The 27,795-nt window shown below is 40.7% G+C and overlaps 1 protein-coding gene across 3 annotated transcripts in view; it reads right to left on the bottom strand.

The window, feature by feature from the left end:
* enc2 (ectodermal-neural cortex 2) overlaps window positions 1-27,795 on the bottom strand; it is a 160,606-nt gene that overhangs the window by 38,271 nt on the left and 94,540 nt on the right. The window contains exons 7-10 of one of the 3 annotated variants that reach the window (XM_030424954.1): window positions 25,071-25,267; window positions 9,101-9,206; window positions 8,703-8,846; window positions 7,782-8,382 (exon numbers count right to left, since the gene is read on the bottom strand). In XM_030424954.1, the coding sequence (XP_030280814.1) occupies window positions 7,996-8,382; window positions 8,703-8,846; window positions 9,101-9,206; window positions 25,071-25,267 (834 nt within the window). In that variant the 3' untranslated portion in view covers window positions 7,782-7,995. Of the gene's footprint in view, window positions 1-7,781; window positions 8,383-8,702; window positions 8,847-9,100; window positions 9,207-25,070; window positions 25,268-27,795 lie in introns of those variants that run through there. The other 2 variants (XM_030424953.1, XR_003984822.1) reach the window with 2 other exon arrangements.

Genomic DNA, 27,795 nt, shown 5'->3' with positions numbered 1-27,795 from the left:
GGGGGCCTTTTCTTACTTTTTTCAACCAACCATCGACAAAGGTACAAGAGTGAATCTTTATTCAGTATTCTGACTGATTTACTCACTGAAGGTCTATATGTACATGTGTTTTACAGATTTTTTGACAATGAGGGCAAGGTATTTGTTTTTGTATGGGGTGGAGTTTTTTTTGTCTTCCCTTTCTTGAAAAATTGTTGTTATTGCTGTTTTTTGCACACTTCTGTCTAAACGTGAATAAATATATTAAACACTAAAAACCATATATCCACGCTTTCAGTGAATTGTGCTGAATCTCGTGGTATAGGCCACGCCCATTTCCGGTTTTTTTCGCTACGTCGCAAAATGTCGAAAACCTACTTTTTCGAACTCCTCCAAGGCGATTTCACCGATTTGCACGAAACTGGGCACACAGCATCTGTGGACCCTCCTGACAAAAATTTACTCAGGGATTTTAATTAAAACAAATAATTTTAAAGTTATTAAATAACAACTTCCTGCAGATTTGGTTCAAAACAGGAAGTGTTGGATATTTCCACAGTGGTCAGGTCTAATGATATGAAACTCAGGATACTATTTTCCCATGAGCCCCTGAGACCCTGTGCAAAATTTCAGGCGCTGACCACAAGGTGGCACTCTTTAAATTGATGTATTTTATATCTCCACAACGGTCCGTCGGATTAAGACGAAACTTGGTACATTTATTGTCAGTGCCCTCCTGAGGACATCAAACGAAGTGTTTACCGATCCTCCACTAGGTGGCGCTCTGGTGTCAGTTTAACTGTATATTTGGCCCTGTGCCCACACCATAACACTTATGGAAATGAAATTCATAGAGGTGCTATAGAATGGCCCCTGTGACTCACACACCAAAAATCACCAGCAGGTGGCGCTATTTTCATCGCAAAACACTTTTTCACTCATAACTCCCACTTAATATGTTGCACATTATTAATCCTCATATCTATGTATTCCCTGAATTTAGCTGAATTGTTTGGTGTAAGCCACGCCCACTTTTGCAGTAACTTTCCATTTGAAAAATCACGACAAATGAAAAACGTACTTTTTCGACCTCCTCCTAGAGAATTTGACCAATTTGCACTAAACTTTGCATGTAGCATCTGTAGACTCTCCTGACAAAAAGTTATCAAAATAATTTTGATAGTCCATAAACTGCCCGAAATACAAAATGACAAATCCCTGCATATTGTGTTGAAAACTGAAGGTCACACCCACTTTCGTGCTAACTTTCTATTCGCAAAATCGCGACAAATGAAAAACTTATTTTTTGTTAACTCCTCCTAGGCAATTTAAGCGATTTGCACAAAAACTTTGCTTGACGCATCTGTGGACCCTCCTGACAAAAATTCATCAAAAGAAGTTTGATAGACAAAAAGAGGCCCAAAATATATAAAAACAAATTCCTGCACATTGTGTTCCAAACAGACAGTCTTTTGTATTTTCACCAAATACATTCGGATTACCACAACACTTTTGCCAATCATGATCCATGGCCCGATGAGGGTTTGTGCAATTTGGTGCAAATTGGCCAATAGGTATAGCACTGGGGGAAGTCTAATTAGTGTAAATGGGATTAAATGGGGAAATCTTAAAATCCTGTTCAAAACTCTTATACCTTCAACCTCTACTTGTCCCTCATACTTTGAGCTAGAGACACCATTCCAACTTTTAAAGAGTCAGAAGACTTTGAACTACTGGGCATGTATTCAGTTTTTAGAAATCTTTTACAGTTTTCACAATCATCACAGTTTTAGTTTTAAGGATTTTTAGGCCGTCTTCTGATTTTATAATGGGTGTGTATTGCGTGAGTTAGAGGGCATGACATCATCGCTAAGTGGAGAGCAGCTGGAAGAGCAGGAGAAAAAATTCTCTTCAGCTTGATTTGGATCCCACATCTTTTACTTCACATAGACAATATATGCATAGAAATGTAGGAAATCGTATTGGCTTTCAGCTGATGGTCTTATTTCAGATGTAGGACTTACACTTTTGGCTGTTGGAGCCCCAGAGCGACAAGCATTCCAGCAACTCCCCAATAAGCTGCAATGTTAATTTTGAGCCTACCTTTCTTTTCCTCAGCAATGTCTCCTGTGATTCAATATATCAATATTTTGCCAATAACCATTACATTTCTTGTAAAAAGAGGGAGGCATTGGTGCGCAGGTGGTCGAGTGGTTAGAGCGCATGCCATAAACGCAGCCGACCCCGGTTCGATTCCGGCTGGAGGTCCTTTGCTGCATGTCACATCCCCCTCTCTCTCCCATATTTCCTATCTGTCTACTGCTTAATAAAGGTGTCTATGCCAAAAAAATCTTAAAAAAAAGAGGGAGGCATTTTTCCCATTCATTCTTATGGAGACATTTTCAACTTTGTCTCTGCTACTGCTCCAGCATATATGCAGCCAGAGAAAGTGTTCACCTTTTTAGGATCTTTCAGCCCTCTTACTTTTCAACTTTTCAGCTTATTAAATATTCATCTTTCTTCATCTTCAGCTTTCATCATGCAGCAGGTGACATCTCACATCCCAATAGGTAATCAGTTCTTCTCTGACCATGCTGGATTCTCTGGATTTTTTTTCAAGATCTCCCAAGAGAACCAGTGTGCTTCTTAGAATGATAGCACACAGACTCCCAAGATCTAGCACAGTAAGATGGATCATCCATATCCATGCTGTGAACACTGTGTTTGAGCACAAAGGTGATATCATCCAGGGTTTTGACACCATCATAAGAGTTTGAGCCTACCACAGTGCAGGAAGCTGGATAGTTGGCGAGGCTACTGGAGGATGATACTTTCAGCTACTTCCTGAAACAATTTCATTGTATTATGCCTCGTGTGGAAAATTTTCTTCAGCCAGCTCCAGAAGCGGACCATCAACTCAGTCTTTGTCCTGGGAATCATGCAGCAGTTCACACAGTTTTGCTGACTTCAGCATACATTATTTAATACCGGCAATAGCAGGCCACCAAATTATAAAGGAACAACTTCCTTAGCGGAAGGTGTTGCGTGAACAAGCCCCGACGGCAGCATTCTTTGATGGCAGCATGCCCTAACGTGCGTGGACTGCGAGGGCCCGTTCATCGCTGCTTGCAGCTTTAATTTTTTTTTTCTTTGTCCCAAATGATCACATTTTTCACTGCCTGAACATACCCCAAAACTCACCAAACTTGGAATATAAGTCACATCTGGCGAAAAGTTTTATATTCTGTTGTCGCTCTGAATTTCCACCACTAGGCGGTGCTGTTATTAAGGAAAGTGTGTTTTGGCTCATAACTCCCATATACTTTGTCACACATTCAAAAACCTTATATAACTGGGTTCTGATTAATCTTGTGATATAGGCCACGCCCATTTCCACCTACTATTGTTTTTCGCTACTTCGCAAAATTTTGCAAACCTACTTTTTCGAACTCCTCCTAGGCGATTTCACCGATTTGCACGAAACTTTGCACACAGCATCTGTGGGACCTCCTGACAAAAATTTATCAAAAGATTTTTAATAGGCCAAACAATACTCAAGTTATTAAATAACAACTTCCTGCAGAAACAGGAAGTGTTTCACATCGGTGTGGTCCAATGGCATGAAACTCAGTTCACTACTTCCCCATGAGCCACTAAGGCTCTGTGAAAAATCTCAGGCGATGACCACAAGGTGGCGCTCTTTTAATTCAAGTATTTTATATCTCGACATCGGTTCATCGGATTAACACGAAACTTAGTACAAATATTGTCTCAGCCCTCCTGGAGAAAGCTAATAAAGGGTTTACAGATCCGCCACTAGGTTGCGCTCTGGTGCCAGTTTAATTTAATATTTGGCACTGTGCCCACACCATAACACTTATAGAAATAAAATTCAAAGGGGTGGTCCTAAATGACCAGCAGGTGGCGCCTGAAAGCATTTTTGGCCCATAACACATAATGTGTCACAGTTATTTTTTCAAACTTCTCCGAGGCAATTTGAAAGATTTGCACCAAACGTTGCCTGAAGCATCTGTGGACCCCTGACAAAAAGTTATCAAAATAATTTTGATAGTCAAAAAAATGCCCAACATTTAAAACAAATTGCTGCACATTGTGTTCAAAACAGATAGTCTTGTATATCTTCACCAAATACGGTCCAACTACCACAACACTTTCACTACTTTTGTCGTATGGCCCGATATGACTTTGCGCCAAATTCTATGCAAATCTGCCAGTAGATGGCGCTTTTATGACTAAATGACAAAAAACAGCAGAAATATCTTCACTTTTGAGTAGACAGGCTTTTTCCACCAGAGGGCATTGCTGCCTTGCTAATGGATACAAACCTCTGTTTAGGTGTCTTTAGGTGAACACAGTGGTAGTCCTCTCATTATTTGTGTAGGGAGTTCTTCTGACTTCAGCATCCATTATTTAATGTCAGTGTGAGCAAGCCATCAAATAATAAAGGAACGGCTTCCTCAACAGAAGGTGTTGTGTGAACAAGCTCGACAGCAGCATGCCCCAACACATGTGGACTGCGAGGGCCTGTTCATTGCTGCTTCCAGTTTTAATTATGATTTATATTTACTTTGAGTAAAAAAAAATTTAATCATTCAAATTCGTGCAGAGGGTGTTTTTTTACTTTCACATATATCTCAAAATCTAGTAGACTGTAGTAAAGTTCAATAGTGACAAAACAACCAATACAATGACTCCATATGCAGTCTCAAGTAATCCTCGGGTAGCTGACAGTGAATTGCTGAAATAAAAAAATACAAAAATGCTTTTGAATGTGAATAATTCTGAAATTAGTTTATTAAATTAAAAACATGTTTGGACAAAATCAGTTGTCACTACAATGGGAAGGTTCAGCCAAGCCATACCAACTTGGCTGAACCTTCCCATTGTATTTTATTGTTATAAAATGTTTTAATTACAATAATTTAACATACAAATGTCTACCATAGCTTAAAGAACACAAAACAGGACATTTTCTGCATCAAAAATGCACAAACAATCCATCAAGTCCTGTCACAACATGGTCAGTTCTGTCGCGCAACAGTCAGTCCTGTCACATGAGATTTTGTCGTGTTAAAATTGATTATTTGAGAAAATATTGAAGGATTTATCTCTTAATCTGTGTAGATGAAGGTGCGGATAAATATCCAACAGTACATTTGGATAAAAATCTTCTATGTAAAGGATGTTTTTATAATATAAAGTCAGGCTTGACTTATAAAGAGTAGCATGCACCCTTAAGAAATAAGGTAGTGTTTAGTGAGTGAGTGGTAGAGTGAGGTGAGAGAGCGACAGTGGCAGCAGTGGATAATGTATGAATGCCCTTTCGTGGACAGACGTATAACAACCACATGCTGATAATGGCATTGGCAATGCCTAAACAGTGTATATGCAGTACATATTCATGGGCTGTGTGTGCATCATCTGTCTTTCATGACCAGCTTTACCAGCAAGGTATACCCTGCTAATAGACCAGCCTGCCCAGTTATCCTGACCATCTCAAGTGTCTAAAACCCCTCTAAACCAGCTTACCAGACCAGTCTGAGAATGACCAGGCTGGTAAAGCTAGTCAACCAGCCTGAAAAGCATGAATAGTCCACGCTGTTTCTTCCAGCAGGGTGTGGACCTTCAGTGAAATGTGCACACACAGGCAGAAGAGAAAAGCATTGGAAAGCATGACTATAAATAAAGCAATATGCTGTTAAGACTCACACTGAACTGAAAAAGAAATGAGTGCACATAAATTACCTAAAAGGTGGCAAATATTTAGTTTCTCTCTTTTGGTTCAAGGTGGCAGTCACATTGGGGGTGCGGGCAGCATATGTGTAAATCTGAATGGCACAGAATTGGCTATACATACAGTGGTGCTTGAAAGTTTCTGAACCCTTTAGAATTTACTATATTTTGCATAAATTACCTAAAACATCATCCAATTTTCACACAACTACTAAAAGTAGATAAAGAGAACCAAGTTAAACAAATAAGACAAAAGTATTATACTTAGCCATTTATATATTGAGGAAAATGATCCAATTTTACATGTGTGGGAGTGGCAAATATATATGAACCTCTAGGATTGGCAGTTAATTTCAAGGTGAATTTAGAGTTGGGTGTTTTCAATCAATGGGATGACAGCCAGACAATCTTTGGGCAAACTGTTCTATTTAAAGAACTGGGATCTATCAAAGTCTGATCTTCACATCGCATGTTTGTGAAAGTATTTCATGGCACGAACAAAGGATCATTCTGAGGACCTCAGAAAAAGAGTTGCTGGTACTCATCAGGCCAGTAAAGGTTACTAATAACGATCTGATATTAATGTTCATGTGTCCAGCCTCAGGAGAACACTGAACAACAATGGTGTGCATGGCAAGGTTGCAAGGAAAAGAATAAATGTTGCCGCCTGTCTGCAGTTTCCTAAAGATCACATGGATCAAAAATGTTTTGTGGACAGATGAGACCAAAATAGAACTTCTTGGTTTAAATTAGAAGTGTTACGTTTGGAGAAAGGAAAACACAGCATTCCAAAAAAGAACCTTATCCTATTTGTGAAGCATGGTGTTGGTAGTATTGTGGTTTGAGCCTGTTTTGCTGCATCTGGGCCAGGACGGCTTGCCATCATTGATGAAACATTGAATTCTGAATTATACCCGCAATTTCTAAAGGAAAACCTCAGGACATCTTTCTGTGCACTGAATCTCAAGAGAATGTGGGTCATGCAGCAAGACAACGACCCTAAGCACACAAGTTGTTCTACCAAAGAATGGTTACAGAAGAATAAAGTTAATGTTGACCAAGGCAACATCCTGACCGGAATCCAATCAAAATGTTGTCTGGAAGGACCTGAAGCGAGCAGTTCTTGTGTGGAAAGCCACCAACATCCCAGAATTGAGGCTTTTCTCTATGGAAGAATGGGCAAATATTTCACCAAGCCTATGTGCAGGACAGGACAGTTACAAGAAACATTAAGTTGCAGTTATTGCTGCACAAGGGGGTCACACCAGATACTGAAAGCAAAGGTTCACATACTTTTGCCACTCCCAGAAATGTCATATTGGATCATTTTCATCAATAAATAAATGACCAAGTAAAATATTTTGTCTCATTTGTTTAATTGGGTTGTCTTTATCTACTGTGGAGTGTCACTATGGACCCGCCCTGACCAGCGTACTGACAGAGGTAAGAAGCGGGCTCTGGCTGAGGTTCAGCACTACAGACCATATTTAGCATTAGGCAGAGTGATTGAGGGGCGGTACCTACCGGCAGTGCTCCTCAATCAGCTTGAAATGATGACGGCTGTGTCTAATCACCAAGTGAGGACACCTGGGTTCTGATCAGCCTGGACCATAAAAACTGTGACTGAACCTCAGCCCCGTAAGGCTCGTTTTTGCTCTACATTGGATGCTGTCGGGCGGTAAGCTACACACCCCGCTATCACTCCCCAATAGTCTGCACTGTTGTCGATGGCATTGGTTGATCCTAATTGAATGCTTTTCTATTTCTAGGCAACCTATGGGAAGAGAATTTAAAAGGACTGTTATTGGAAATACCCCGGACTCGGGAAGAAGTTTTATGTTGACTGCCTTAATTCCCTAATTAAAGGACGTCTCTCTCTCTCTCTCTCTCTCTCTCTCTCTCTCTCTCTCTCTCTCTCTCTCTCTCTCTCTCTCTCTCTCTCTCTCTCTCTCTCTCTCTCTCTCTCTCTCTCTCTCTCTCTCTCTCTCTCTCTCTCTCTGTCTCTCTCTCTGTCTGTCTGTCTGTCTGTCTGTCTGTCTGTCTGTCTGTCTGTCTGTCTGTCTGTCTGTCTGTCTGTCTGTCTGTGTGTGTGTGTTGGTCGAACCCCACACTACCTTTAGTAAATCTGATGTTGTTTTAGGCTATAATTATGCAGAAATATAGAACATTCTAAAGGGTTTCAGAAACTTTCAAGCACCATTATATAATGGTTGTCTGTCCTTCAGAATGTACCTGGAAGGACTGGCTCCTCGTGTCTCCAAGTTAGGCGGGTAGATGTTTCCATGTGCTGACAAAGGCAGTGGGGATCAGTGAATAAGGCACAGTAGTGATGGAGTTCCAACTGTCTGATGTTGGGTCATAACAGTCCAATGTTTTACACCGCTGTGTCCCAAAATAACCTCCTACCACATACAGCTTGTTTCCTGAGGCCACAGCATGGCAGCTCATTCGTTTGGAGGTCATATCGCCCACTCGAGTCCACTGATTGGTTTCACAGTCAAAGCAATAAGCAGAGGCAGCTGTAAATTCAGTGTCACCACCCATGATGAAGATTTGGCTCCCTAAGACAGCAGCCGCTGTGTAGCGCCAAGGCTGGGGGCATTCAGCTGCAATATTCCAGCGATTACCCAGGGGGTCGTAGCATTGAACCTACATATAGAAGACATTGACGGTGTGTAAGTGCAACATTAATACTACAGTATTGATCTTCAAAGATATTAAAAGCAAGGATTCACAAGTGGAGGACAATAACTTTTAATGACAAACTGTTCTTTATAAACTGTAATTCAGACAAATAAAATAACTAATCTTAAACATATTTAGTCACCCCTTTAAAATACTGTCTCCTTAAAGACAGCGTGGGTTCATTCATAGCAGTTTTTTTATTTAGTAAGTTAAAAACCGAATTGAAGAAAGGGGAGTGGTCTTGTGAGGAAATGTAAGGAAGGTGAATATACACATCCACCTACCTTGGAGGCCTTGTCTCGGTGTATGGTGGTTCCTCCAAAGACGAAGAGTTTCAGTTTGGCACTGACCACGGCTGCATTACTGACTCCATCTCTTAAAGGAGCCATCATAGTCCATTTATTATTGAGAGGGTCATATCGTTCCACCTAGGCAAATTTTATATAGTAACACTTAAAAAATAAATTCATGTTTGATTTAAAAAAAAACAAACAAAAAAAAAAATCATGTCTTAAAGGTTAAGGAAAAGATGCTTAAAGTTGAATCAAACTCAGACCTGTATTACAAGTTGTTGTAAAATGGCATTTGTTTACATGTATACATTATGATGCAACTTTTATGAAATAGATCAAATTGTGCATTCTACAACTCTTATCATAAGGAAGTTTCATGCTTTTCTGACCTGTTTTAGGGAGACGGATGGTGAGGCAGGAAAAACTCCAGCTATGGCTGTGTGACCTCCAACAACATAGAGACTATTTTCCAGCTCAGCTGAACCATGGCCAAACCTGGAGAAGAAATTACCCATTGTTAGGGAGGTACTTGACCAGCTCTCCGTCTAAAGAGAAAGGTCCCAAAACCTACAAGGTGTTAAGGGTAATGTCTTTGTTTTGCATTCTTTAAAAGTTTTAATTGTTTCTTTTATCTCAACAAAGGACATGTCTGTCACTGAGGTAAGACAAGCCCCTGGTTGGTATTTGGCTTTATGGAGGGCAAGGCAGTCTTTGCAATTTCTCCCAACACTCAAAATGCATGTGCTTTGACAAATTAAATTATTTTGAAACTACTACAAAACAATCTGACTATGCCTATGACAAAACCAACACAAAATAAGCTACAAAAGTCAGTCGAGTTACTACTGCTCTCTATTTGTTCATACAAATAAGAGACAACATGCTCAACTCCATATACAGTATATCTTCAGTCTGGGGTGCTGAGTCCCTCTTGTAGTAAATAAACAGTTTGATGCAAGTGCTGGCCTTTATTTTACTTCTGTTTATTGTTGCCACACGGACACTTCAGGAATGATGCCATTTTTCACCATGTATCCTGGAAAAATCACAGTACAACTACACAGGTGTGCTTAATATAGGTTATCCAAACCTGCACATCAGAAATACCCCAATAGGAAGACCACGCTACAATGTGATGACGTGTGTATAAGAGTTAATTGTGCTCAGGCACTGTTGCGGCCGAAAGTTATGTGAGTGCAGAGCAGCATGGGACTGGGGAGGAGTAACAATTGTGCTTTGGCACAGTACGGAGCAATTGGCAAGTGTGAGTTATTTTCCCTGATATCAAATACTGCTACTGAGATGCCTTGAAATTCCTCTGTAGTCCAGCCCTTCCTCGATTACTGGTCTCACTGCACTGGTGTTTTGTTATCTTTTTTTAAACCATTCCTCTGTGGTGAGCTTGAATATCAGGTACACCAGAGACATGAAAATACAGATAACAGCAGTAATAATAACTATGTGCGCAGCTGACAAATCTAACTAGGCTCTGAATAAAGAAGGCCACGTTGAAGGAGCAGGGGATCAAACCTCCAATGCTGTGACCTACGGACGAGCAACTGTACATTGCCATCCAAACAAAAATCAATAAAAAGGCTATTACAATAACAATGTAAACAGTGGCACCAACATTGTGATGCACAACCGTGTCAGCAGCTTAGGAAAATGAATATTGACAGATAACATGGATATTGATGGACTTTACAAAACATGTAGGGTCTACTGAAACATGTTTAAATGACCGCTTAGTGTGTTTTTTAAAGATACTATAATGACAGAAATAGAAATAAACTGAAAAAATATGGCAACAATCACAGTATTTAATCAACACCTAGTATCCTAAATTGTCCAAAAGAATTATTCATTCTAATATATCAAAATGTATTATTTTCTATAGGTTTGCCAACTACTAAAATCATGCATACTGTGCTGAATACAAGGGATCTGATCTATATTTACAATGTAGCCTGATTTTGCACTCTACAGTATTCACATTCCATCACCCCATGACTGTACGTGAACAGCTACAGACTGCCATAGTCCTTACAAACTTGACTTATATGTTGTCACAGGACAGACTGCAAAAATTAGATAAAAAAACACCTTAAATCCCTGAGGAGCATTAGTGACTGTTGCGTCCACAAGTGCCAGTTACCTTTAATGCCCTCTAACACTGTAATGATGATGCACATTAGAGGGTTTAGAAGTAGTTCTATGCTGCTTACCTGCATTGCTGTCTTAAGTTATATCACAAATTAATGTGGGTGTACCACCAGGGTTGGACTGGGACAAAAAATCGGCCCTGGCATTTTTGGCTTAGACCAGCCCCTCATAATTAGTGGAGTACAACCGACTAGTAATTTATGTATGTGTTCCCGGAAGGAATGTATTTTACCATTACCCCAAACCAAACTCTAATTATTGTGGTGAGGTGTGCATATGTTTACTCACTTGACTGGAAAAAAAGCTCACAAACCCCTTCAATCCTAGTTGTACCTCCTTAGGTATATTCTATTTCAAGCATAATGTATCATCAGCATCCTGAATCTCAGAAGTGTAGCGTCTATTGTTAACTCTACCACTTTTGTCTGCTCTGTGTAGTTCAATTCTTTTATCCTTTTTATTGAAATCATCTCTAATATGTATTTTCTGAATTCCCTGATATAGCAGCTCAATTCTAATTCTTCAGGTTAAAAGGTGCTCCCTCCTTTAAAGAGCTATACCATGCTTGCATCAGGCTAAAGACAGGCTGCTTAATGAACTCATGCAAAGCAACTATGTCTTAAAAGCATTTTACACTGTCTTACTCTTATTCACTGTGGGCACACCTTTTACTAATAATACTTTTATTTTTACACTTACTTTAGTAATGCTTAAGTTCCAAAGCTTTTTTGATCATTTAGCAGTTTTAAATCAGTTTTTTAAAACATGCTTAACCACAGCATAGAGGGTTGCAACAAATTCAAACTACTATGCAGCCTTTCAACACACCTTTAACCTAAATATCTAAAATGCTATGATGGAGCCTAAAATGGACACTTGCCGCTCATCCAACACTTCTCAGCCCCCCCAGATCGCACGCAGCGGCGTCAGGTCTGCCCCTTAAATTAAATTTTATAGAGCTAACGTTCCCTCCATCAGCTAACAGTCCCTGTATTAACGTTACTACCTGCTTACCGGCTGTATTACACTGTCCCTGTCAGTCAGCCTGCATCTCTGCTGCTGCTCTCCTGCCCACTGCTGCTGTCTTCACCTTCGACCTGCTGTTGCTGGATCATTGCTGTCACAGAGGACAGCAGCCCCTCCAGCCAACATGTCTGTGATCTTTGCACATTGCAGCATCTACAGTGAGATTCTTCTCTTAGCACGCAATTTCTCTGCACCCAATTTCTTTCTCTTTGGTTGCTCCATGTTGCCACTCCTTACGCTCAACACTTTGAAACTAGCAGAAGTTACAGGAGACGGCACAGGGAGGGGTGGGGCCGCTGTCGTACTATATCCTGATTGGCTCAATTCACTGTCTATATTGAAGATGGACCAATGGGTCGCACCCTTTAAACTGTACACTTAGAAAAAAAGAAGAGGAGGGCTGAGAGATTTCATTGGATTAGCCCAATGTCCTTCAAGAAAATCAACCAATGGGCATCGCGGATGATAAAAATGATTTATAATGTACTTTTTGATTAAATGATAACAGCCCGGCCAGATGGCCAGTCCATGCCTGTGTACCACAGTCTGTTGCAGCTAATTAACAAAAATCTCCACACTGCCTTTGAGCTGGTTGTAACTACAGTATATACCTCAGAGGGTATGTTTCACTTATAGGCTTGTCCAAGTACAAACAGTTACTTTTACACAGACATGACACATCTTCAGTTGCCACAGTCATAGTAACATCTTATAATTATTGCCAATGCCCTCCTGAGGATATCTGATGGTGGTGCCAGTCTAATTTTATATTGTGCACTGTGCTCACATCACAACACTTAAGGCAATAAAATTGATAGGGGTGGTATAAACTGACCCCTGTAACTCACACACCAAAAATGACCAGCAGGTGGCGCTATTATCAACACAAAAGCATTTTTGGCACATAACTTCCACATAATATGTCACACATTGTTAAACCTTGTATCTACGTGTTTGCTGAATTGAGTGATGTAGGCCCACCCATTTTCCCGCTTAATTACCATTTGCTAAATTGCGAAAAATTAAAAACCTACTTTATCGAGCTCCTCCTAGGCGATTGGACCGATTTGCATTATAACACAGTGTAATCTTCTCATTATTTGTTCTTCATGTAGATTGCAGGGAGTTCTTTTGACTTCAGTGTACATTATTTAATACCAGCAGGACCAGGCCATCAATATATAAAGGAACGGCTTCCTGAACGGAAGTTGTTGCGTGAACAAGCCCCGACAGCAGCATGCCCCGACACGCGTGGACTGCGAGGGCCTGTTCATTGCTGCATACGCAGGACTTCTATTTCTGGCAGATGCTGGAGCACGACGCAGCAATTCAGCTGAATTTAGCACCAAGCAGACAGGAACTCAATAATGGAAACAACAATATAACGTCCAGTTACTTTTCAAAATAAAACACTCTGTGTTGACACCAGCACACAAATCTAAAAAAAAAGACAAAAACAAGTTCTTCTGCTAATCCTTCGGTCAGAAACACTTCCTGTTGTTCCTGTTTTTATAACACAGACCTATAACTGCGGTCGCAAGTGATCATGTGATTATCGCGGGAACTCCTCGGCCTCACGACGGCAGCTGTCCACCGTACTGCGCTGTGGCGGACTCAAAACGCAACCGGTGGGGATTGCTGGATGGCGGAACAAAACCGCATTGGAGCCGTAACGCAGCAGACACGTATCCAGTGGAAATTCAAGGTAAGGATTATTCTTATTAGGGCCCCCAAGCAGGTCACAGACCTGCGATTGAAATTGTAAGGAATAGTAGGGCCTGAGCAGGGAACCTGCGAGGTCCCTATTGTTTTTCAAAGGATTATTAGGGCCAGAGCAGGGAACCTGCAAGGACCCTATTGTTTTTCAAATGATTCTTTATCAGGGCCCGAGCAGGGAACCTGCTATAATCAAGGAAAGTGCGTTTTGGCTTATAACTCCCATATACTTTGTAACACATTCAAAATCCACGCGTTCAGTGAATTTTGCTGAATCACATGGTATAGGCCAAGCCCATTTCTGCCTACGTTTTTTTTTTCCCATAAATTCGCGAAACTTTTTCGAACTCCTCCCAGGCGATTTCACCCATTTGCACCAAACTTGGCACACAGCATCTGTGGACACTCCTGACAAAAAGTTATTAAAAGAATTTTGATAGGCCAAAGAATACTCAGGCTACTAAATAACAACTTCCTGCAGATTTCGTTCCAAACAGGAAGTGATGTATATCTCCACATTGGTTTGTCCAAATGATATGAAACTGAGGTTCTTACTTCCCCATAAGCCCCTGGAGCATTGTGCAAAATTTTAGGCAATGACCACAAGGTGGTGCTCTTTAAATTCAAGTATTTTATATCTCCACATTGGTTCATCGGGTTAACACAAAACTTAGTATAATTATTGTCAGTGCCCTCCTGATGAGAGCTGATGAAGGGTTTACTGATCCGCCAAGAGGTGGCGCTCTGGTGGCTGTCTAATTTAATATTTGGCACTGTGCCCACACCATAACACTTATGAAAATGAAATTGATTGGGGTGGTATAGAATGGCCCCTCTAACTCACGCACCAAAAATGACCAGCAGGTAGCGCTATTTTCAATGCAAAACTGTTTTTGGCCCATAACTCCTGCATAATATGTCGCACATTCTTAAACCTTATAACCACATGTTTCCTGAATTCAACTACATTGTGTGGTGCAGGCCCCGCCCACTTTTGCATTTAATTTCCATTAGCAAAATCAGGACAAATGAAAAACTTACTTTTTCGAACTCCTCCTAGGCAATTTGACCAATTTGCACCAAACTTTGCATGAAGCATCTGTGGACCCTCCTGACAAAAACGTTACCAACGAATTTTGATAGTCCAAAACACGCCCGAAATATAAAACAGCAAATTCCTGCAGATTGTGTTCAAAACAGACAGTCTTGCATATCTTGTCCAATTACCACATCACTTTCGCTAATTGCGTTCCATGGCCCATTGAAGCTTTGTGCAAAATTTGGTACAAATCAGCCAAAAGGTGGCACATTTATGGCTAAATGACTAAATAACAGCTGAAATTTCTTCACTTTTGAGTCGACACCAGGGCATGTGAGCGGAGCGGAGCAAGCGGGGAGAGGAGCGTGCAAAATATAGTTGGAGCGCATAGCGGGTTTTAATCCAAAGGCAAGAGCGATGGTTCCGTTTCGCTCCAGTTCCGTTTCGATACCGCTCTCCATGAGTCTAGGGCATGCACAAGTCCACATAGACTCAGGTGTGCCTTCAAGGGTTAGCCTACATCAGAGGTCATTCGTTGAGAGATGGAGTTTGTAAAATATTTCGAAACGCAAACAGACAGGTCATATAGGTGCAACGTCAGGAATTGCTCCCTCTTTTGAATTTGAGCGAGCGTGGAGCGATTTCAACGGAGCTGAATGAAATTTTGAGGTGAGCGGTGAGCAGTCTTTGAGGGGAGCTCTCTGGTATAACTTTGAGCGATGGAGCGAAGGAGCGAACACCCACGTAAGCGGGGAGCGGAAATTCTTACCGCTCAGCTCCGCTCACATGCTCTGGTGGACACACTTTCTCCACCAGAGGGCAGTGCTGCCTTGCTAATGGATACAAACCTGTTAAACAGTCTGTCGGCTCACACAGTAAAGTCCTGTCATTATGTGTTCTTTATGTAGATTGCAGGAGTTCTCCTGATATCAGTGTATATTACTCAAAACTGGCAGGAGCAGGTCACAAAATTATAAAGAAACGGCTTCCTCAACGGAAGGTGTTGCATGAACAAGCGCCGACTGCAGCATGCCCCGACACGCATGGACTGCAAGGGTCCGTTCTGCTTGCAGCTTTAATTATTATTATTATTATTATTATTATTATTATTATTATTTGCCTTTGTCTGAAATGAATGCATTTTTGGAGGTCTGTACATTGCACAAAATGCATGAAAATTGGTAAAACCTGTCAGAAGTGGTTAAAAATGTTGTATTCTACGGGCCAATTTAACTTCCATCGCACCAGTAGGTGGCGGTACAAAAAATGTGGCCCCAAGTCTCACATACTTTGTCGCACATTCAAAAACCTTGTATCCATGCCTACCCTGAATTGTGCTGAATCTCATAATATAGGCGACGCTCATTTCTGCCTCTGTTTTTTTTTTCCGCTAATGCGCAAAATGGTGAAAACCTACTTTTTTCATGTTGCTCCCAGGCAATTTCACCGATTTGCACAAACTTTGCACACAGAACGGTGTTCAAAGAAAGTCCCGATTCAACACGATTCTAAAGTTATGAATTAATAATTGTTTGACGAAAATTGTTAGAGCACCAAGTGTTGCATATCTCCTCAATTGTGTGTCCAATTGACATGAAACTTGGTGGCACCCAGGTGGCACTCTGGTGGCGGTCTAAGTAAATTTTTGACACTGTGACCCAAACCGTAACAATGAACCGAAATTGTATTCATATGGGTGGTACAGACTAGTGCCAGTAGTTTACAAACCAAAAATGAAATGTGTCCACAAGCAGGTGGCGCTATAATCAGGGCAAACATTTTGTGGCCAAGAACTCCCTATACTATCTTGCATATTCACTCCATAGCCACGCGTTCTCTGAATTGAGCTAAATCAGTTGATATAGGCCACGCCCATTTCCGTTTATATTTTTTGTCCGCAAAATCGCAAAATGTGGTATATCACCCGTTTTCATCTCCTCGTAGGCTGTTTGACCGATGCACTCAAAAATGTGTAAATAGTATCTGTGGACACACCTGACAAACTTTTGTAAAAAGAATTTTGATATTACAAAGAATACCAAAGTTATCAAAAAACAACTTCCTGCACACTGTGGTCACAATGGGAAATGTTTCATATCTCCACATTGGTGTGTCCGAATAACATGAAACTTAGCTTATCATTTAGTTTGTCTCTATGCAGATTTCAATTATTTTACTCTCTAACAAGTTGTCCACAACAGCCGTCATTAGGGGTGGGTAAAAAAATCGATTCATCAATGCATTGCAATATATTTTTTCCCAATTCAATATTGATTCATAAAATCCTCTGAATCGATTCGGACAAGCGACCACCTGCTGTCCCTCGCCGGACCTCTCGGTCCCCGCCTCAAGCAGCTGGAAGCGTCTCGCCCGCGATTGCTCTAGGGTCGGAGGGTGATGTGCCGCGGAAACACAGTCGGAGCTGCGTAGCCGATGTCTGACGCAACGCTCTTTCGGAGACAGTAAACTCCCAGCGCAGCCGGTCTCACCCTGGCCGCTGCCCCGTGCGCCCACGAGTAACACTCTCCTCCGGGGAGGGAGGGGGGGTCAGTGTCAACGTTTTACCCCCTTGCGTCTAGCCGGAGGGCGGAGGGACTGCGGTCATGTATATGTTTATGTCAGACAAAAATGTACCATGCAGTCCCAGAAACAATGGCTGTTTAGGTATAAAATATTTTATACCTAAACACATTGAGTACCTTTGTTTACATTTCAATTTGAATTAGAACTTCCTAGAGGAAAGATTTATAATTTAAGATGACTTTTTTTAATCAAAAAATTATCAACAGGTAGTCTAATGAATTAGTTGTTTATTACTACTTATTACTGAATCGATATCGAAGCATTTAAGTCAATATCGAATCGAATCGATATTGAATCGAATTGCGACCTAAAGAATCGAAATCGAATCGAATCGTGAGGTTCTTAACAATACCCAGCCCTAGTCGTCATACATTCAAACACTTAAGAATTCAGGTTTTGTCTAGTCATGGCTACTCCTCCTCCACTCCTCCAAAACCTTTTTCTATTCATATAACTGAATTCATATCTGTCCGATTAGAAGTTTCTGCCTTTATCAGGGTTGATGGTAAAGACATGGAACATTTGTGTACATTGACTTCAGTATTCCTTGATGTTGCTGAAGATTGCATTTAGACTTCTGATGTTGAAGTTGATTATTGGTAATCTGTCAACTGTCTTGATGGTTTCATTATACTGTTCCTCTGTGTAGTAGTAGCTATTATCTATTTACAGAAGAAATTTTAATCCAGATCAGTATCATTTTCCATGGCCTGTAAATTATGGTGACTATTTAAGAGCGCATTTTATTAATCTAGAAAAATGACATAATTCATATCAGAATGAGGTGGATAGCTACTTTTTTACCTTAACCTTCAGCTGACAGCGAGTCATTATTCAGCTCACAGTATTTTTTTGAATGTTTGCAGCCTGTTGGCTTAAGTTTGCTTTCTCCTCCTGAGATGTGACGCATGACTTACTCTACCCTGCCTCTGATTGGTTGGTAATTGTTGCCTTGAGATGGGTTGGTTAGATTTAGACATAAGGACTGATGATTGGTTAGGGTTAATATCTGGGGAAGCCAAGTAGAGGTAGAAGAGGGCCTTAAGTACAGCAAGCTGCAAGTGTGGAAATATTAGAAGTGAAAAAAATAAAAATGGGCAATTTATGGTTCTTACCGTGTGAAACAAGAGGGTTAGGGTCTGACCGTGTGAAGACGCTCAATTGCGTGAGTCTCACAGTCAATGCATGAGACTTTTCTGCTCTGTATTAGTGTGAATGATGACACACCATTCACACTTCTTTTCTTCTGGAATTTATTAGAATTTTTCAGTTTTCTGTAAGTTTTTTTAAACTCCTTTATACTTGTGCTACAGAAACCATTCCAATATCAAAATGTTCAGCTCCCAAATGATATTTATGCACCTACTTTTCACTTTTTTACATTTGATTACTTGTGAAAATGTTACTTTAAATAATGTTATTCAACAAAACATGTAGAATGGAACTAAATGGAGAAATGTTACTAGCCTCTCCAAACCCACACACATTGAAGCACTACTGCTTTAATCTAGTTTGAGTAACAGATTTTTTATAAACTTATTGACTTTCAGCTATTAAACTTGTACTCAAGATTTTGATATCTTTATGAGATTTAGTTTTAAGCTTTTAGGCTCTTTTTTTTAGATTTTAATGGAGATGTGTATTGCGCTCGGGAAGGTAAGTTTTCCTCCCTTTTCCTTTAATACATTCCAGAATTTGACTTTTCATGCATAGTTTCAACATAAAATTAAAACTGCGAGCAGTGATGAACGGGCCCTCGCAGTCCGCGCGCGCGTCGGGGCGTGCCGCCGTCCAAACGCGCCGCGGCTTAAGCCCCGTTGCTCGGCCGTTGTTCACGGCTGGCTTGACCGCAGTCACTGCACTGGGCTGTGTGAGAAGATAGACTCAGGCTCTGCATGATCTGTTGCTGCTAAACAGGCAGCGCTGCGGGCAACAGTTGGCCTGTGGACTGTTGTTTTACCACTAATGACGTTACTTATTATAACATAACATTGCACTAGCACATAGCAAGCCTCTGTACTTAGGTCATTCAGTGTGCAGGGCCATCGGCTAACGTTATTAGCTAGCCTGCCTAACAATATGACGGCGTTAGATATCTAACACCATCACACAAATTAGTCAACGTGAACTAAGTTAGCAAGCTTCATGTTTAATTGAAATATCAAACAGAGTAGGCTAATAACATGACAGCAATCATTTTAATGCTGTAGTTAACAACTCCAGCACCACTGCTCCCTGGCTTGCTGGCGGCCATGACTTCCTTGTCAGAAAGACGTCGTTGGTGTAGCCACTTGTCACTCAAACATGTCTGACCAATGGGGAAGCACCCGTCCACTGCGGGATGTTTGTGTCAAAATAATTCAATTTTAAAAAAGCGACTTCAAAACTTTTTTCACTTCATTCAAAGAAAAAATCACTTCAAATCTAAAAAAATATTTTCAATAAAAAACAATACTTCAAATTATTTAATTTATTTTTTTAGAGGGGGGGATTCAATTTTATTTTTGCATTTGAACAGTTTTTTCGTTGATTGAAAATATTTTTTTTGATTGAAGCAACTTTTTTGGGATTGAATAATTAAGACACAAATGTCCTACCCATAATATGGCCCAAACACAAAAGAGATTACTTCAATCAAAGAAAACATTTTCAATCAAAAAAAGTGATTTTTTTTTTATGGGAATTTTTTTGTTGTTGTTTGAAGCCACTTCTTTTTTGATTGAATTATGAAGACACAATTGTCCTACCCATAATAACACAAAACAGTATTACTTCAATCAAAAAAGCTGCTTCAAACATGAAAAACATTTTCAGTCAAAGAAAAACAGTGTTCAAATGCATTTTTTTGAGTCTCAACTATATTTTTGCATTCAAACACTTTTTTTCTTTGATTGAAAAGGTTTTTTTTGATTGAAGTGAAGGTTTTTTTCATTGAAAATATATATTTTGATTGAAGCAAACTTTTTTTTGATTGAATAATAAAGACACAAATCTACCTTCATAGGAATGCAGGACCACGGATGTGTTTGGGGTGATAACAAATACAGAGTTGTTGAACCTCTGACAGCTGTGTGACATTTAGGGCTGCACAAAAAATCGTTAAAAAATCGCGATCTCGATTCACACATACACGTGATCTCATTTCTACACACAGCGATTCTGAAGCATTTTATATCTCGAGCCGAATCACAAACAAATGCTCCTATTTTCCTCCCGGATTTTTTGAAGCGCCCCCAAACGCAGCACGGCCGCTGCCTCCTCCCTCAACCTGTGGTAAAGTGTCTTTACAACACGTGATTCAGTGGCGGAAGCCCACCTGCAGTTCAGTGTTTGGAAGGAGTGTGAGAAGCCGTTTTTAGACAAGGCAGCAAGCCGCCAATCTGCCCGTCCTGTTGACGGCTAGGTCCGCGGTTTTAGACAGAGGGCGGCAAATTGGGGGTCTGTTTTGGTCCGCCGATTTGCTGCCTCGGACGGTACACTTATTTCCGCCTCGACTGCTAGCTTGTTGTTGTAGCGACAAGCTAGAAACGGTCGCTACTTTCAAATTAAAAGCCCCCCGCTAAGAACCCAGTTCTAAACTCCAATGGGGTGAAATGTAAAGCTCTTATTTTGAAGACAAATATGTTGTCAACTGTTTGAAGCCCAACTTCGGGCTTCACGTCACGTCACCTCTGAGGAGGCTTTTGGAAAAGGAAGAATATTATGCTTCCGTTTTTGAAAGCCGATCACAGCAGCTATCACATATCACCTAGCCAAAGCTACGGCCCCAATAAACACTGTACAACATGAGGTATTAAAGGATGCCCTCTCATCTTGGAGACTAATTTTTTTTTTACTTTTGTAAAAATCATTTATCATCCAATGATAGAACTAACAAAACAAAAAAAAACATTGCTTTGGCAGAGGCATAGTAGTATGCCTCTGCCATACTACAATGTTTTTTTTTTTTGTTTTGTTCAAGTTCATCAGTGCAATAAACATTTTGTGAAAAAAAATCGTGCCAGAGAATCGTGATCTCAATTCTAAGCAAAAAAATCGTGATTCACATTTTTTCCAGAATCATGCAGCCCTAGTGACATTGATGAAAAACAATATAATATGGGACTTTTATCCAAAGAAATCACTCAGTTGTTTAAAATGGCAGGGGAAGCCACTTTGTTTATCTTGGAAACGTTGGTCGGAAACACAACTACACACATCTTGTTGTGTGCCACACTGAGAGGGCAGACACAACACACAAATGGCATTCTTAGCAAATTGGCTTGATTGAAAATTGTGTGCTGTAGTTTACTACCACTAACTTATCCATTATGTGGCTCTAAACATTACCGTCCAATTATGCCATGTTGTAATGTGCAAGTCAGACAAAACTGCCTGCAAATGCCATGTACATCTGACTATGTTTGTGATCAATGCAGTTAAATGAGTGTCAAATGATGCTTCACTTGCCTTCTTTCAAAAATGTATTTATGGCTGTCTATGAATGTCATGCTTTTGATCTAAGTTCTCCTTTGTTTGCTAGTTTTTATTCCATAAAGTGCATGCAGCCACATTTTGAAGTTTCAATAAAATCTGATAAATTTGAGGCTGACTTCCTGCCATGGAATGAAATTATCCAGAGGTTATCCAGAGGTTGTCAGCACAAAGGACACCTGTGACTTGAAAGACAACACTGCCATCTAGTGGCGACTTGTGTCACTCACAGCTTGTAGGAGCCCTAATGGAATGAGATTAAAACTAATTTATGTTTCCAGTGGGTAGGGCTATGGATATGACACAGTATTGATGCACAGATCTATTCAGGGCGACTCCCTCTAGATTCCCTCTAGATTTGGCCGAGCTAGAAAATAGTATGAAGGAGTTATCAGGACTTGATGCTTCATGGCGAAGGATTGTTATGGCGGGCTCCGCAACTGCCAGCAGGTATGACGTAGGATAAAGATTTCCATAACTTTTCATCTTCAAGGTCAGAGGATGCTACTGAAAGACTTTGAAGTCTGTGGTGTTACATCTGTAGGAGGAGATAATTTAAGTACGAAGATTGGCATAATTCACATGGCGGCCAAAAGCAAAATGGCAGACTAATTATTGATGCTGAGATTTGTTCGAGGAGACAGCCTCTACAGTTACGAGCAGTTTGGTGTGGATAGGACATTTTATGTTGAAGTTATAAAGCCTTGATGCTTGACGGCGTGAGGACAAAATGGTTTCCACCGCACCGCCAACTTAACCTTGGCGCAGCAGAATGATTTCCATAACTTTTGTTCTTCGAGGCATGAAGAAAATTCCTGAGTTAATTTAAAGTCTGTGGTGTTTAAGCTCTAGGACAAGATAATTTTCAAAGTAGGCATGATTTGGACAAAAACGCCGCCACACATCTAAATGACTGCCTTCCTGTTGGACTGACACTAGGAGTCCAAATGGGTTTTTTGTGCGTCCGGTCATGAGGAATATGCGTACTAATTTTCGTCCTTCTATGTTACAAGTAGGAGGCGGGGCATCACAATAGGGGGCGCTACAGAGCCCACGCGTCACGGCCACGCCCCATGACTACACAGATCTCATCAGGGCGACTCCCTCTGCATTCCTGAGAGATTTGGCCGAGATAAGACATTGTATGAAGAAGTTATGAGGACACGATGCTTTACGGCGAAGGATTCGAATTGCCCGCTCCACTGTGGCCAGCAGGTATGACGTAGGATAAAGATTTCCATAACTTTTCATCTTCAAGGTCAGAGGATGCTACTGAGTGACTTTGAAGTCGGTGGTGTTACATCTGTAGGAGGAGATAATTTAAGTACGAAGATTGGCGATATTTCAACATGGCGGCCAAAAGCAAAATGGCAGACTAAGTATTGATGCTGAGATTTGTTCGGGGAGACGGCCTCTACAGTTAAAAGCAGTTTGGTGTGGATAGGAAATTGTATGTTGAAGTTATAAAGTCTCGATGCTTGATGGCGTGAGGAAAAAAATGTTTCCACGGCCCCGCCCACTAAAGTTTGGCGCAGCTGAATGAATTCCATAACTTTTGTTCTCCAAGGCATGAAGAAAATTACTGAGTTAATTTGAAGACTGTGGTGTTTAAGCTCTAGGACAAGATAATTTTCAAAGTAGGCATGAATTGGACAAAAACGCCGCCACACATCTACATGGCTGCCTTCCTGTTGGACTGACACTAGGGGTCCAAATGGGTTTTTTGTGCGTCTGGTAATGAGGAATCTGCGTATTGAATTTCGTTCTTCTACGCACTTGTGGGAGGCGGAGATAAACATTAGGGGGCGCTACAGAGCCCGCATGTCACGACCTTGCCCAACGACATTAAATTATCAAATTTTTCGCTTAACGTGACGCATATTCCAAATTTGGTGAGTTTTTGGGTATGTTCAGGCTTCCAAAACTGCAGTTAAAGCGCAGAAGAATAATAATAAGAAGAATAATTTTTCCAATTTCAATAGGGACCTCACAGGTCGATGACCTGCTCGGGCCCTAATAATTCTTCCAATTACAATAGGGACCTCACAGGTCGATGACCTGCTCGGGCCCTAAATATAGTAAATCTTGCCTGCTTCAACTAATGCCCTTATTTCAGAAATTTGTCATCTACTTCTGACTGAATACGTTTTAAAGTTAAAGTACTCCATCCAACTCCCACATAAGCACCAACGATAATTTTGAGCCTAAATTCCTGGACGTAAGCAGACAGCACCAGTTTTCTAACTTGCCGTCAGTCTCAAATTTCTGACTGTACAAAAACAAAATCTACATCGTGGCCTTTGTGCTCACTGTTGCACTTTTTGAGAGGATTTTTTCAGGTCTCTATCTTTCAATGACACAGCACTTATAGCCCGACTTTTGTTCCTCAGTTCTGATTGTTGGATGGGTGTCGAGTAATTTTAAGAGAAACCTTGATCTGTTTTAGGTTTTTAAGACTGATGCCTCTCTGTTTCTGTCTCTTTCTCTCTCAGACTCACGCAACTTTATGTCTGTCTTATCTGTCTCACAGTTTGTCCTATTATTGTCCTATTCCGTATTCTTCTTTCTCCTCCTACTCCTCTTTCCCACTTCTTCACTTCTTCTTCCTTTTCTTCTCTGTTCACTCTTAAATCCCCTTAAACTTACTTTCACAGGTTCAAAGGTTTCAAACTTCTGTTAACTTTTGTGTAAAAATATCGTTCAAATTTTAGGATATTCAGCTCCTAAAAGTTCAGCACTTGTTTTGCTAGTGTTTAAACATTTATCATTTTAGGCTGTTTTCCACAATTACTATAGACTTGCTCCATTTAGAAATTACTTCTAAAGAAACCATTCACATGTTATACGTGCTCTTAATGGACACCTAGCTTCTATATACATCTTTGTCTAGCTTTAGTTAACCTTTTAAAAATAATTAACTAATCTCTTCAGATTTTATAATGTGTAGTGCGCTCATTAGGGTGAGTGACAGCACCTGTGATGCCACACACACTGAATTCTTCTGCCTCCTTCTTTTTTCAGGTTTTTTTTAACTTACTTACTGGCATTCATGTGGATGCCACTTCACATACACCGCACGTCCAAACACCATTGTTGAACAAGTACAACCCATCATGGCAACGGCACTTCCTGAATGCAGTGACCCCCCCAGAAGTCCAAATCCCCCGCAGCCCAATCTGATTGGGCATCTGTGGGTCATGCTGGGAAAAATCCGGCCCATGGAGCCCCCAACCCACAACATACAGGACCCAAAGGATCCACAGCAAACATTCCAGTGCCAGACACACCAGACACCCCCAGAGGTCTTATAACAATGCCTTTAAAATTCTATTTACTATGATGTGAAACATGTATCTCACCTGGCTATTAGCATGGGTGCTCCTTTAGACCACTCTTCATGGACAGTGTCATAGATCCACACATCTTTAGAGACTCCGTTCTCTGACCCTCTTCCTCCAGTCACATAAACTTTGCAACCAATGGCACACGCACTGAACTCCTTCCTGGGGCTGGGAAGGTCTGCCTTAGGTATGATCTCCTTGGCTTTGTGGTCAACCTAAACATGGATTACCCACCAACACACACAAAGAAACGACTGCTAAGAATGCAGAGAACAGAGGGAGTGACTTGTAAATATCTGCTTTTCAAATCCACAGCAAGGCAGAGCATCGTGCAACTCTACAAACCTTCAACCGCAAGCTGTAACTTCCAAATTTCGAGAACCCAATCAAAAACATGTAATATTACAGCCAGTGGAAAAGGGGGCAGGGTTAGGGTTAGCCAATATTAAAAGAATTTAAAGAATGAAGGAGTGACACACACACGCATATAATGTGTATTGAATATCAACACTTTCAAATACAAAAGTCTTAATGAAATTAAAATAATCCTTCTTGTAAACCTGTGGCAATAACTTTTTAACGCAGGACCAAATAACTTGTCTATCATAGGTGTGATTGGCAAAGGACAAAAAAGCAGGAGAATATATGACTCTTAAAACATTTTTTGTCTAGTTGTTGGCTTTAGCTAAGAAAAAAATAGTTCGCCCCACAAGTTCAAAATTGTTAGAACAGCAGTGTTTCCCCTAGATTTTTTTGTGGCAGCGGTGCTCTGAGGGGGGTCAGGGGGCATGCCTCGCCGGAAGAAAATTTTGAAAAATAACCCTGTAAATGGTGACTATTTTTGAAAACAAAATTCAATTTCAGAATTTCAGAATCAGAATAGAAGACATGAGACAAAATAGTGTAAAAAAAGTTGACATTGCTGCTTGAAAATATGTTAACCTCTTGAGCATTAGAGAACTTTATTTTCTATGTAACCCCTTTTTCCCTTAGTGCTTAAAATCTGCACTGAGGTAACATCCAAATAAAAATAAAACAGGTCCTAGGTTCTCAGCTGAAGATGATGAATTGCTTGGGGTTCTTAATTAAGCAAGGGACTTTATCACTTGAGTAAAAACAATGGAAAATTAAAACTGCAAGCAGTGATGAACGGGCCCTCGCAGTCCGCGCGCACGTCGGGGCGTGCTGCTGTCGACGCACGCCGCTGTGAGGCTACCCCCACAACACCTTCCATTTCAGTTTTTCCTATGATTTGGTGGGCTGTTCCTCCTGTCGGTAATAAAGAATGTCTGAAAGGGCTAGAAAGCTGAATGCAGTATTTTATTATCATTGGAATAAGCAGAACAATGTCCAACATAACATTAGCAGAGGCAAAGTATGCGAAACAGCACGATGGCTTGACATACTGACTGTTAACTACAAATGTGTTCTGTGTTATTTGACCAAAGAAATCACTCAGTCGTTTCAAATCTCAGGGGAAGCCACTGCGTTCATCGCGGAAAAGTTGGGCAGAATCACAACTACAGACATCTTGTTGTGTGCCACATTGACAGGGCAGACCCAACACACAAATGGCATTCTTATCAAATTGGCTTATTTAAACATTGTGTGCTGTGGCTTACTACCACTGACTTATCTATTATGTGGCTCTAAACATTACCCTTCAATTATTCCATGTTGTAATGTGCAATTTAGACAAAACTACCTGCAAATGCCATGTACATCTGACTATGTTTGTGATCAATGCAGTTAAATGAGTGTCAAATGATGCTTCACTTGCCTTCTTTCAAAAATGTATTTATGGCTGTCTATGAATGTCATGCTTTTGATCTAAGTTCTCCTTTGTTTGCTAGTTTTTATTCCATAAAGTGCATGCAGCCACATTTTGAAGTTTCAATAAAATCTGATAAATTTGAGGCTGACTTCCTGCCATGGAATGAAATTATCCAGAGGTTATCCAGAGGTTGCTCAGCACAAAGGGCACCTGTGACTTGAAAGACAACACTGCCATCTAGTGGCGACTTGTGTCACTCACAGCTTGTAGGAGCCCTAATGGAATGAGATTAAAACTAATTTATGTTTCCAGTGGGTAGGGCTATGGATATGACACAGTATTGATGCACAGATCTATTCAGGGCGACTCCCTCTAGATTCCCTCTAGATTTGGCCGAGCTAGAAAATAGTATAAAGGAGTTATCACGACTTGATGCTTCATGGCGAAGGATTGTTATGGCGGGCTCCGCAACTGCCAGCAGGTATGACGTAGGATAAAGATTTCCATAACTTTTCATCTTCAAGGTCAGAGGATGCTACTGAGTGACTTTGAAGTCTGTGGTGTTACATCTGTAGGAGGAGATAATTTAAGTACGAAGATTGGCATAATTCAACATGGCGGCCAAAAGCAAAATGGCAGACTAATTATTGATGCTGAGATTTGTTCGGGGAGACAGCCTCTACAGTTACGAGCAGTTTGGTGTGGATAGGACATTTTATGTTGAAGTTATAAAGCCTCGATGCTTGACGGCGTGAGGACAAAATGGTTTCCACCACACCGCCAACTTAACCTTGGCGCAGCAGAATGATTTCCATAACTTTTGTTCTTCGAGGCATGAAGAAAATTCCTGAATTAATTTAAAGTCTGTGGTGTTTAAGCTCTAGGACAAGATAATTTTCAAAGTAGGCATGATTTGGACAAAAACGCCGCCACACATCTAAATGACTGCCTTCCTGTTGGACTGACACT

Source organism: Sparus aurata, chromosome 8, assembly GCF_900880675.1.
Source record: "Sparus aurata chromosome 8, fSpaAur1.1, whole genome shotgun sequence".
NCBI classification, from domain to species: domain Eukaryota; kingdom Metazoa; phylum Chordata; class Actinopteri; order Spariformes; family Sparidae; genus Sparus; species Sparus aurata.
This window is presented reverse-complemented; position numbering and strand designations above follow the sequence as displayed.